Below are 12,162 nucleotides of genomic sequence, written 5' to 3' on the forward strand. Positions count from 1 at the left end.
ATCACACAGCAAACCACAGCAACTCACGAATTGATTTCATATCTCGAAGTGCGAGGAAGAAAACCATCCCCGTGTTAGGGTATGTGAATTGACAATGCACATCACCTTAGCTACAATTACTAAGTCCTTGATACAAATGCTTAAACAAAATTCATTTTTCCTCAATTATACCTGACAGGCATAGAGACGCCAAAGGAATTCAGCCAACCATCAGCACAGCGAAACGAATGCATACAAGGAAGACGTGGAAGAAGAACATGTGTAGCACAATCACTCAGAATTTTTTTTCTTATATCAAGACAATTTATTTGCTTTAGTAGTAGTTAGTTACCTTCGCCTCATGTAGGCCCATAGCATTAGTTATTTATTTAAATTCGCCTCACATAGGCTTGTAACAATTCTCCTTTGCTATCATCGAATAAATCACGATTTACAGTTTACTCTCTGTCCCTTCACATCGATACAAATTACATCTCATCATGAATCTAATTCGACACCACCCTATAAACACTTAGAGAGATTTAGACAATCCATATAGCCTGGCCAGCTGGATTATCTGAGTCCCTTTATTTGTTTCACGAGGTGTTAATTTTAAAACGTGGCCACGGACGAATATATTTAAGACCCAAGCGGTCCGAACAAAGGGCACGACCCTTAACAAAAACCTTGGGAGACCGATCCCCTCCTCAAGTACATCGCGTATATGCTAATGTAAATACATATAAGCAACGCATTAATTCTTGCCAATATCAAAATAAATAAATCGAAATATTAAACTTCAAAGTCAAACAAGGAAGAAACTCAAATGAAAGAGTAGTGGACATACCCATCTACATCAGCGATAAAAACAAACTACGAAATCCATAAAAAAAAATAATAGCAATAAAAATAAAAGGGGAAAGTTAACTATCCTAAAGTCTAAACTCCCCTACCACGAGCGGAAGACGCACCCACGGTGGAATCATACGCAACCATATCATCCACGAGCTCTGTGCCCATCCCATTGAGATTTATCTCATCTTCCTCTTCATCGGATATGCCAGCTTCCATCCCACGAATCACTTTCTCGCTGATACTGTTGGCCGAAAACCTACACGCAAGTGCACGTATCGTACAAGTAATATAGTGGATAATTAAGTCCGGATATCGAACCCACAGGGAATATTTAACTACTTAATTCTAGACGCTAAATCCTACCAATTATTATCAAGCCCACCCTACACAGTCGAATTTTGAGAGAATTAACTAAATTAAACTAAATTAAAAAGCAAGCGAAAACAAGAAAGAAAATAAAACGAAGATTTAATCAAGATAAGCAAGCCTAGGATTTTATTCTTCCCCCTATGTGATTATTACTCCCCCAATTCCTTCAAGTATGCAAGTAATTAACCCGGATTATTAACCTGAGATGCTAAAATAATCATAACCCGCTTCCGCGTGTATTACGATTCTAATACTCTAGATTCAATTACTATATACCTATGCAATTAATTCTAGAACACAGCATTAAGCACAAGTCTCAATAATGGCTACCTAAGAGATTAACTATATTCCTATGTTAATACCACAAAGGCTCTTGTACCACAGTTCTAATTATTAACCCGATCTTCCGATTCATGCGATTAACAATAACATAAAAGCACATTAGTTGATCAAGTTCATGCACTTAATAAAACAAGTAGAAGAAATAATCCGGAATTAAAACTTGCATAAAATCATAAAGGGTTCATAAATCCCACATAGGGTTCCAAATAAAATCCTAGAAATAAGAAAATTAGCTACTCATGATTAAAGAAAAAACACAAATAAAATAAGTCATAAACGATAAATCTATGCTTAGAGTCTTCGAATTCTTCGTCTTCGTTATTGCTTTGTTGCTCTCCAAATTGCGTAAAAAGATCCTTAATTGTGTGCTTGGATTGGTCTTATATAGGGTGAAGAACTTGGGGAAGAAGGCAGTTTCCTTGTGCAATTAAATTTCTTTTACTGCGCAATTTCGGAGTCTCGGACGGGGGTCCCATAATTTGCACTAAAACTGGGACGGGGTCCGAGCTTTAAATCTTCAGAATTTTGATATTTTCACTTTTGACCCATATTTTCGCCAAAATTGCAGTTTTGACCCCATACTTTTCGAATTCTTCAATTTGTACCTAAAATACAATAAATCAACTTTTTAAGCACCAATTATCGTTAAAACACACCAAAAGCTCAAATAAAACGATACGATAAAGTGTAAAAATATACACTTAACACACCCCCAAACTTGAACTTTTGCTTGTCCTCAAGCAAAATCTACCAATAAGCAAATAACTCAACGATAACATCTCATCACATAGATCAATGATCAACTTCACGTTTTCAGAACTTGTAATTATAATGACAATTCTTAGGCATTCGCAAGCTCAAAATTCAACAACACTTAGTCACTCACCATTACCAAAAACCACAATTCATACAATTGCTTCAAGCATCCAATATTTGCAAATTAAAGATAGAAAGAATTTATACTTACATGCATATGCTTGACTTCAAATACTCACAAAATTATTCTACTCTACTAATATCGAACATTAAGCTATTGGGATCATTGGGGCTTTGTGGCTTTCAATTGATAGGCTCTTTGGTTCGAGGTAGGAAATATGGGTATATGTGGCTATTCTTCTTGAATTTAGGTGATTACGCCAAAATTTGAAAGATAGGCGTTTGAAACAATGAATTCACCTCTACGGACTTTAATAAACTCGATTTTCAAAAGTTCAAAAGTCTCCACTTTTGCTTTTGAGGCAATGGATCGAGTTTTCAAAAATAATTCAACAACTAGTCCTTATTTCTCCCTTCTAGTCTCTTCTTCTTCTTCTTTTTTCTATCTTTTTTTTTATATGTCTTTATATAGAAGCATAGATATTTGTCTTCTTTTTTCTTTTTTCTCTCTTTTTTTTTTCGAAGAAGAATAAAGACCTTATAAAATTTTTCGACCGAACTCCAAGGGGTAATTTTCAAGAATCTCCACTTTTCTACCTTATACACATGGCTAAAAGAAAGAACACCTTTTCTCCGAGGCTCAAATCAAGGTTCGAAGGAATATTTCGATAAAAAGGTCGGCTTGAAAGGCTCAAACGGTTCAAAGAAGGCCCAAATCATATCCCAAATCACTCACTACTCAATACTTCGTATCATAAATTTCCTAAGGTGAGTTCTAAAACCGAACATAGCATGATCTAGCACAAATTAATTTCAAATTTAAAATACAAAACATTCAACCAAAGCAATGCACAAAATGTGATTCCTAGCAATAATTCGCTTCTAAGTCCCGTTGAATCGAAAGCTAAACAAACATCAAATCCTTATCACACAAAACAAGCAATCTCATCATCAAACATTGATCATCTCTCATCATCATAAATCATCGATGCATTCGACTCAAGCAATTTTTTTTTTTTTTATATTCCGGAAAAACGACAAAAATAATAAAAATGAATAAGACCTAATGCATGCAAACTAAAACAAATAAGCACAAAAATAACATGTTTTTCACCCCCAAACTTAAAATTTTCGTTGCCCTCAACGAAATTAGCACAAAGTTTAAGGATAGAAAACACCTGATTTAGTCGGAGTCGATGTGATCGGGGTGTTCCTCCCTAGCTATCTCATGCTCCTCATCATCGGAAAGCTCTCTCGCTCCATCTTCATTCGGAATCGTCGATCGGCACGGGAGCTTGAGGCTTCGGGGTCGTCTCGGGCTTGAGGAGCGGCTTTGGAAGAGGAATCGTCGTTTTGGTGGCACTTTTCTTGCCTTTTCCTTTGCCTTCAGAAGATGAAGCTTCACTCGTGCGGCTTCTTTTGTTGGACAAGAAAGTTGGGAGAGAGGTTGGAATAGATTCGGTGAGAATTGGTTGACAATCAAACTCAAAATTTGATTCGAGCAAATTATCGAACACCTTGTGGGCGTGCCTTGAAAGAGTAGATTTTGAAGATTTTGGTTCGATTCTCTTGCCTCCTTTGTGTGTGGGAGTTTGAGAGAAGGAAAGAGTAGGGTTTAGAAAATAATGGGGGAGAAAATCTATTTTTTTTTAAAGCTAAAACGCCCCAAAACTAGTCGGACGGCCGTCCCGGGTTTTGTGCTGATTTTCGGACGGCCGTCCGACATTTTTTTCCTCTTCTGGTTGTGGGACGGCCGTCCCATTTTAAAGGTATATTTTGGGACGGCCGTCTCAAATACAGTGCTGCAATTTTATTTTTTTATTTATTTTTTTTTTTTTTTTTTTACGGCTGGCCCACTCGACCCTCGATCACGTTTTCGACCCTGAAAAGTAAAATTCAAATAATAAATTAGAATGCATGCTTATGATATTAAAAACGAATTAAAGAAAAATACGAAAAAACAATAAAGCTCGGGTTGCCTCCCGAGAAGCGCTAAGTTTAAAGTCTTCAGCCGGACGTTGCTTCGTTATTTTCAAGCAAAAGTGACCGAGGTCACTTGGCATTCTTCACTCGCTTCCCAATACGGTTTGAGCCGGCTCCGTTTCACGTTGAATGTACGATTTGAATCTCGCTCCTTTATTTTGACCACCTCGTGAGGAAGAATTTCTTGGACAATACACGGCCGCGACCACTTTGATTTGCGCTTCCTTGGAAATAACCAAAGACGGGATTTGCACAATAACACCAATTTTCCTTTGTGCAATTCCTTTTTGATTTTCTCCTTACGACCACAATAGCTTGACTCATCCTTCTCTCGTGACTTGCTCGAGTCTTTGGGTGGCAACATCTTCCTTGCATTCTCCTCGTCGTTAAGACCTCGACTCGTATGACTTTCTCTCGGAGGAGTTGAAATTGAGTCCATGAAGTAAACTTGCTCCTTTCGATTTTCGTTTCCGCCATCATCTCCTGCACTCAAAGATGCTTTCCCATTTTCCAAGATCGAAACATCAAACTTTTCATGAGTTTTAAAATCCATAAGCTCAATAGCAAAACAATCATTATTATCACATGGATTTTTATTAGCGCTAAAAACATTGAATTTGATTGTTTGATCATGAACAGTCATTGTAAGATCACCACTAGCACAATCAATTAGCGTTTTCGACGTGGCTAAAAACGGTCTCCCTACAATAAGAGGTATCTCCCTATCCTCATCTATATCAAGTATAACGAAATCGACAGGGAAGATAAATTTATTGACTTTCACTAGCACATTCTCTAAAATACCTTTTGGGTAGACTAAAGATCTATCGACTAATTGAAGAGTTATAGCCGTCGGTTCAATTTCTCCTAACCCAAGATTTTTAAAAGTAGAGTACGACATAAGATTAATGCTAGCACCTAAATCAATGAGCGATCTAAAATTTTTACCTCCTATAGTACAAGGAATAGTAAACTTACCTGGATCGCCGAGTTTTTGTGGAAGAGGCCGAGTAAGAATTGCACTAATTTGCTCCGTGAGTTGGATCATCTCGTTCCCTTGCAATTTCTTACTTTTCTTCACGAGGTCCTTGAGGAACTTCACCCACTTTGGCATCTTTTGAAATGCTTCAATGAAAGGAATATTTATGCGAATTTCCTTCAACTTGTCCAAAAACCTTTGATATTCAACATCGAGCTTCTTCTTTATAAATTTTTGAGGATAAGGAATTGGAGGGACTTGTGAAGGCACCGTTGATGGTGGCTCTTCATGAGTTGATTCTTTTTCCTCATTCACTTTCGGCTTCTCGATTACCGTGTTTCTCTTCTCTTTTTGTGGGGCTTCCTCCAATTTCTTGCCGTTCTTCAAGGTCACTGCTTGGCACGTCTCGACCTCGATCTTTTTCGTTAGCAACCGTTGTGGATATGGGATTGGTTCCACCCATTCAGCTACAGTGACTTGCGGCTTTATTTGAATTTCTTCCCTTTTTTCGATCTTGACATCGATAGCTTGACACGTCTCGAACTTTTGATTTCGAGGATCTTCCGTATTCGATGGCAATGCTCCCGGCGGGCGTTTCTCTTGATTCACAACGAATTGAGCGAATTGATTCTCCAAATTCCGCAGCGAGGCTTGGGTAGCGGTCATGAATTGGGCCAAAATCTCCTCCGTGCTTGATTTTTGGGCCGGTGGATTGTTGCCTTGAAAACTTTGTTGAGGAGGGGCTTGATTTTGGAATTGACCTTGAGGTCTTTGATATCCTTGGCCTTGTTGATTTCCTCCATATTGCCCTTGTGATCTCCACCCTTGATTTTGGAATTGGCGAGGCGCGTTATTGACGTAGTTGAGCGATTCCACATCTTGTTGGCATTGGAGCGTGTAGTGATTTCCACCGCAAATTTCACAACATGGAGATTCAACGGCTTGGACTTGTTGTGGTGGATTTGCTTTGATGTGATGTAGAAGGAGTTGATTTTGTTGAGCAATTTGGGTCAGTTGAGCTTGAAGAGCCGTAATTGCATCTAACTCCAACACTCCGGGAACTTTCTTGGCTCCACTAACCGTCCTCTCGCTTGACTTGGCAAACCGATTTTGAGCAATTTGATCCAACATGATGAAAGCATCCGGTATCGATTGACTCATAAAATTTCCCCTGGTTGATGCATCTAAGACCGTTCGTGCATTCTCGTTAATCCCTTGGTAGAAGATGTGGATTTGCCGCCATTGTTTGACTCCATGTGTTGGACACTGCCGCAAAAGAGTTTTAAATCTCTCCCATGCCTCGTATAATTGCTCGCCTTGCTCTTGGACAAAATTGTGAATTTCTCGTCGTATTCTCTCGTCCTTCTCGGGTGAGCTATAGACTTTCATGAAAAGGTTGAGGAGTTGAGGCCACGACGAGATAGAGTGGGGGGCTTGGGACATCAACCACTGGCGATCTCTTCCTTGTAGGGAGTGCTTGAAGAGAATTAATTGAAGCGCCTCTTGGGAAACGCCGTTTTGACTGTGGGAATTACAGGTATCTAGAAAATTGACAATGTGAAGATGGGGATCTTCACCTGCCAACCCACTAAATAGCCCGTTATTTTGGAGCATCGTCAAAAGGCCTTGCTTGATCTCAAAATTGTGCGCCTCAATGGGTGGATATTGGATGCTCGGGCGGAATCCGTCTAGAGTTGGGATTATGTAGTCTTGAAGTGCCCGTAGACGAACTGCTGGCTGTGTTGGAAGTTGAGGGGGAGGGTCTTGGACTTGGTTTCCGTTGGCCTCGAGTAAATTACCCGCGCCCCTGCATTCTTCGTCCTCCATTATATTGTTTTCGCGTTGAAGTCTCCTAGCGGCTCGAAAAGTACGTTCGATTTCGGGATCAAACGATTCTCTAACAAGATCGAGTCTCCTACGCATACACAATACCTAAAACAAAAAATAAAATAAAACAAAAATTAAATGGGTGAATCGTGAAAATTGTTCAAATCTAGAGCTAGAATAAAATAAATAATTAAAATAATCCCCGGCAACGGCGCCAAAAACTTGTTGGCCGAAAACCTACACGCAAGTGCACGTATCGTACAAGTAATATAGTGGACAATTAAGTCCGGATATCGAACCCACAGGGAATATTTAACTACTTAATTCTAGACGCTAAATCCTACCAATTATTATCAAGCCCACCCTACACAGTCGAATTTTGAGAGAATTAACTAAATTAAACTAAATTAAAAAGCAAGCGAAAACAAGAAAGCAAATAAAACGAAGATTTAATCAAGATAAGCAAGCCTAGGATTTTATTCTTCCCCCTATGTGATTATTACTCCCCCAATTCCTTCAAGTATGCAAGTAATTAACCCGGATTATTAACCTGAGATGCTAAAATAATCATAACCCGCTTCCGCGTGTATTACGATTCTAATACTATAGATTCAATTACTATATTCCTATGCAATTAATTCTAGAACACAGCATTAAGCACAAGTCTCAATAATGGCTAGCTAAGAGATTAACTATATTCCTATGTTAATACCACAAAGGCTCTTCTACCACAGTTCTAATTATTAACCCGATCTTCCGATTCATGCGATTAACAATAACATAAAAGCACATAAGTTGATCAAGTTCATGCACTTAATAAAACAAGTAGAAGAAATAATCCGGAATTAAAACTTGCATAAAATCATAGAAAAGGGTTCATAAATCCCACATAGGGTTCCAAATAAAATCCTAGAAATAAGAAAATTAGCTACTCATGATTAAAGAAAAAACACAAATAAAATAAGTCATAAACGATAAATCTATGCTTAGAGTCTTCGTCTTCGTTATTGCTTTGTTGCTCTCCAAATTGCGTAAAAAGATCCTTAATTGTGTGCTTGGATTGGTCTTATATAGGGTGAAGAACTTGGGGAAGAAGGCAGTTTCCTTGTGCAATTAAAATCCCTTTACTACGCAATTTCGGAGTCTCGGACGGGGTTCCCATAATTTGCACTAAAACTGGGACGGGGGTCCGAGCTTTAAATCTTCAGAATTTTGATATTTTCACTTTTGACCCATATTTTCGCCAAAATTGCAGTTTTGACCCCATACTTTTCAAATTCTTCAATTAGTACCTAAAATACAATAAATAAACTTTTTAAGCACCAATTATCGTTAAAACACACCAAAAGCTCAAATAAAAAGGTACGATAAAGTGTAAAAATATACACTTAACAGATACCACCCGCATCGCGCAGATATTTGCGACAACCACGCACTAATGGCTTATAAACCACAGCCAATGCATGCTCCTCAATCATAGTAGTACACTCGTCACTACCTCGGAAGCTAGCCTTGGTTTCCTCCACGATGGACTCCCTATAAGCCACACCACCTGATGTCGTGAGAAACCTCTTCCCCGTCACCTTCTCCGCTTCATATTTCTCTTTGAGCTGGTCGTAGCATACGTTCAACTTATGAACATCATCCTTATACGCCTTCGCTTCACCTCGTATAACCTCGAGCTCATCTGTCCTTTCAGCAAGCTCCTCTGTCCGCCGAGCAAGCTCTCCCGAGCGTAGAGCAAGATCGGACCGCGCTACCTCCAACTGTTTTAGAAGTTCATCCTCACGCTCTTGACTTCGAGCCCTTTCATCTTCCTCCCTAGCCTCCACACTCCTACCGTGCTCCATGCGATATCTCCAAGTCGCTACCAACTAAAAAATAAATAAATAAAACAATAAATTTACACAAAGAAGAGGGGAAGTAACATTTAATCTGGTTTTAAATAAACAAGGACTCACCCGACATATGTCCCCACCGGCTAATTCCAACATGTGACAAGGGCCCTTACCAGACATCCGAGCACGATCATACTCCCGAACGAATCCCTCGGTACTCAACATAGGTAGATCACGGTCCGACACATCCCAATACGACTCCTTACCATCGCGATTCACACCATAGGTAAACAATTGTTTCCCTCCCCCACCATGGAAAGCATAGGTCTCCTCTGGATCTACCCGCGGACGCTTAGGCACAGCCACATACTCGGTATCCACCCTCTTTCCCTTGCCACGATCCCTCGTCGGTGGACGCCCCTCCACTTCACCAGCACTGCTACGGTCATCTGCGACTACTCGAGGAGTTTTCACATGGATATCCTCACGAGTCAAACCATTCGAAGAACCTCCCAACATAGAGGGAACCTTCTTCGACGTCTTGTTCGAAGACCCATTCGCCTTAGCTCGAAGTGCCGCAAAGGTGATACCCCCATCTACAAAATATAACAAACACGTAAGAAACATGGGGTATACACTGCCAAAGAACTACAAGAAGAAAAAAAGAAAAAAAAAAAAAAAACAAGTCAAGGCAACAAAAGGATATACGATGCTGACCCTTCACCGTCGGTATCAAACCCCTCGGATCAAATTCCACATCACACAACCCAGATTCCTCAATCCTCTTCGCCATATTTGCAGTTATCGTGAAACTCTCACACGTAGGATTCCAAACCACGGGAACGTCAAAAGTTGGAGCCCTCACATAAAAAAAAATAGGTCTTCCATTTCCCCAAAGATAGCGTCACACTCTTCACGAATTGGTAAGGAACGCGAGGATGAAAACAAAAGAAAGGCATCTTGTTGGGCCGATGCAATGTAAATAACGCCTTAAATAAACTCAGAGACACAGGCATACCTACTCGAACCACCCTTAAATGAAACGCTTGGAACATCAGAACAGCAGTGGGCGTCAGCTGACTATACCCAATCTTGAATTCCTCGCAAACCTTCAACAAGGTGGGATGCGGTGTAATCTGAGATGTGCACGTCAAGTACCCCAAAAATACCGTATGAAACCCATCGGGTGGTGAATACAAACGGTCTCCCTTCCGAGGCAACAACTCGACGTTACTCGGCGCTCCAGATAAACGACGAATAGAATGCAAATGCTCTTCCGTTAGTACACTATCAAAATTAACTAAGTCCAAATTAATTGGCTTATTTTTCTTTTGCCTCCTTGTGTCAACCCCAACATCACCTGGCGGAATATCATCTTCTTCATCCTCTTCATCCGTCACCTCAACTTCACTACTTGGCATCGCTTGATCACTCGCCAAATGAGCTTGATTCGAATCATCACTATCGCTCCCAAAATCCACGACTCGACGCCCATAGCGACGTCTACTGGAATCCGCTTCATCAACGGTAGGGCAAATAGTAATATTGTTATGCACTTCTACATCGTCACTCCACGATTCAATGATTTCTCGCCGACCAAAACTTCCCCCATTTAAAACACCACGCGCATCAGCACCCTCGGAAATTTGCCCATCAATTTCGCCCAAACCGAGCCCGAAACCGCCCCCAACGCGCCCTCACGCGCGCGCGTGACCCCAAAAGGGGCTGATTCACGCGCGCGCGCGTCTTCAGCACGCCCAGGCCCACGTGTCGCCTCTCCACTCGCCAGCACGCGCGCGTCCACATCCTCCCGCAATTCAGACGCGCACGCGTCGCCAATAGAAAGTGCGCCTGACGCGCGCGCGCCCCCCCAGTTCGCCCTCCGCCTCCACGCGCGCCTGCATCACACGCACCAATCGCGCGCGCGTCCCCTCAAACCCGACGCGCGCGCGCGTTCTTCTACCCCCAGCCCTGACGCGCGCGCGCGTGCCTCGGCCACCGTGCCCGACGCACGCGCGCGTCCCTCCGCCATTGGCCCACGTGGATTAACAGCTTCCTCTCTCCTCTTCTCCTTCCCAAGACAAGCCGACGGCTCACGGCTCCGGCTCGGCTCCCCACGCTCCACAATAGAACTCCTCTCACCGGTTTTGGAGCGGCTCGTGGCGCGGCTTGAGCCGATAGCTGCATGCAAGCCACCTCCTATACCCACCTCTCCATAAATTCGTACACCATCTACTACAGATCCGGTTTCCACACCCGATACTACAGGCTTCTCACGCCCCATACCCACCGTACCAAAAGTTTTCTCGCCTCCTTCAACCGGATCTCGAAGTTTAATTCGCAACGGTTTCGAATTACCCGGGTTCGACATGAGAAATATTTTTCCCCAGAGAAGCAATCAAGAAAACAAAAAAATTCTACTCTACCGCAAATAATTTTTCAAGAGAAGAATAGCACATAAGAAGACTTAGAATTAAAAGTACATACCCATATTTTTTACGCAGGAGAGGAAGTTTATCTCTTTCTACCGCACAAGGAGTCTATTTATTTAGCCCTGGTATATTATTTAAAAACCTTAAAATATATAACACGCTGCCAAATAAATACAATTATCCCTTATTTAAATTAAGGAATTAATTCACCGCCAACGGAAACAATTCAATCCCCGACGCAATTAACTCTCGACACGACCCGGATCCCTCTACACAAGTCCCCATCTCGAATCGAGAGTTGGGGGCTTAATGATATACCTAAATGGGCCGGCCCAATGGGCCCTCAAATTTATCTACCAATTCCACTACACGAAAGCCCAATCACATACAAGTGGGCCATTACACGAAAGCCCAAGCTCCTTCAAAGTAAGGCTTGGGCCCAACAAAGTAAGCCCAACCCATTCAACGATATATAAATAGATGTTTTACTCATTTGTTCAGGTACGTTCTAATTATTAGCAATCAATCTCGAGTTCTATTCTCTCCATTATCTCTACGATCCGTACATATGACTTGAGCGTCGGAGGGGTTTCCGCCGGATCAACCCCCGGCTTAGTTCACGTGTGCTCATTTCGCAGGGACCTCAGGATCATCGAGTTATCAAGCTACTGATCCGCTTTGC

General features: G+C 41.5%; 1 protein-coding gene across 1 annotated transcript; it reads right to left on the minus strand.

Annotated features, from left to right (window-relative positions):
* Positions 1-8,529: 8,529 nt before the first annotated feature.
* LOC148769053 (uncharacterized) lies at positions 8,530-9,673 on the minus strand. The gene is made up of 2 exons (XM_088820401.1): positions 9,172-9,673; positions 8,530-9,084 (listed from the first exon to the last, which is right to left on the minus strand). Exons 1-2 carry the CDS (start codon positions 9,565-9,567, stop codon positions 8,599-8,601), a joined length of 882 nt encoding a protein of 293 aa, XP_088676527.1. The 5' UTR covers positions 9,568-9,673; the 3' UTR covers positions 8,530-8,598.
* Positions 9,674-12,162: the final 2,489 nt, after the last annotated feature.

The sequence above is a fragment of the Erythranthe guttata genome, chromosome 7 (assembly GCF_056151865.1).
Source record: "Erythranthe guttata isolate IM_541 chromosome 7, IM_541, whole genome shotgun sequence".
In the NCBI taxonomy this organism is placed as follows: domain Eukaryota; kingdom Viridiplantae; phylum Streptophyta; class Magnoliopsida; order Lamiales; family Phrymaceae; genus Erythranthe; species Erythranthe guttata.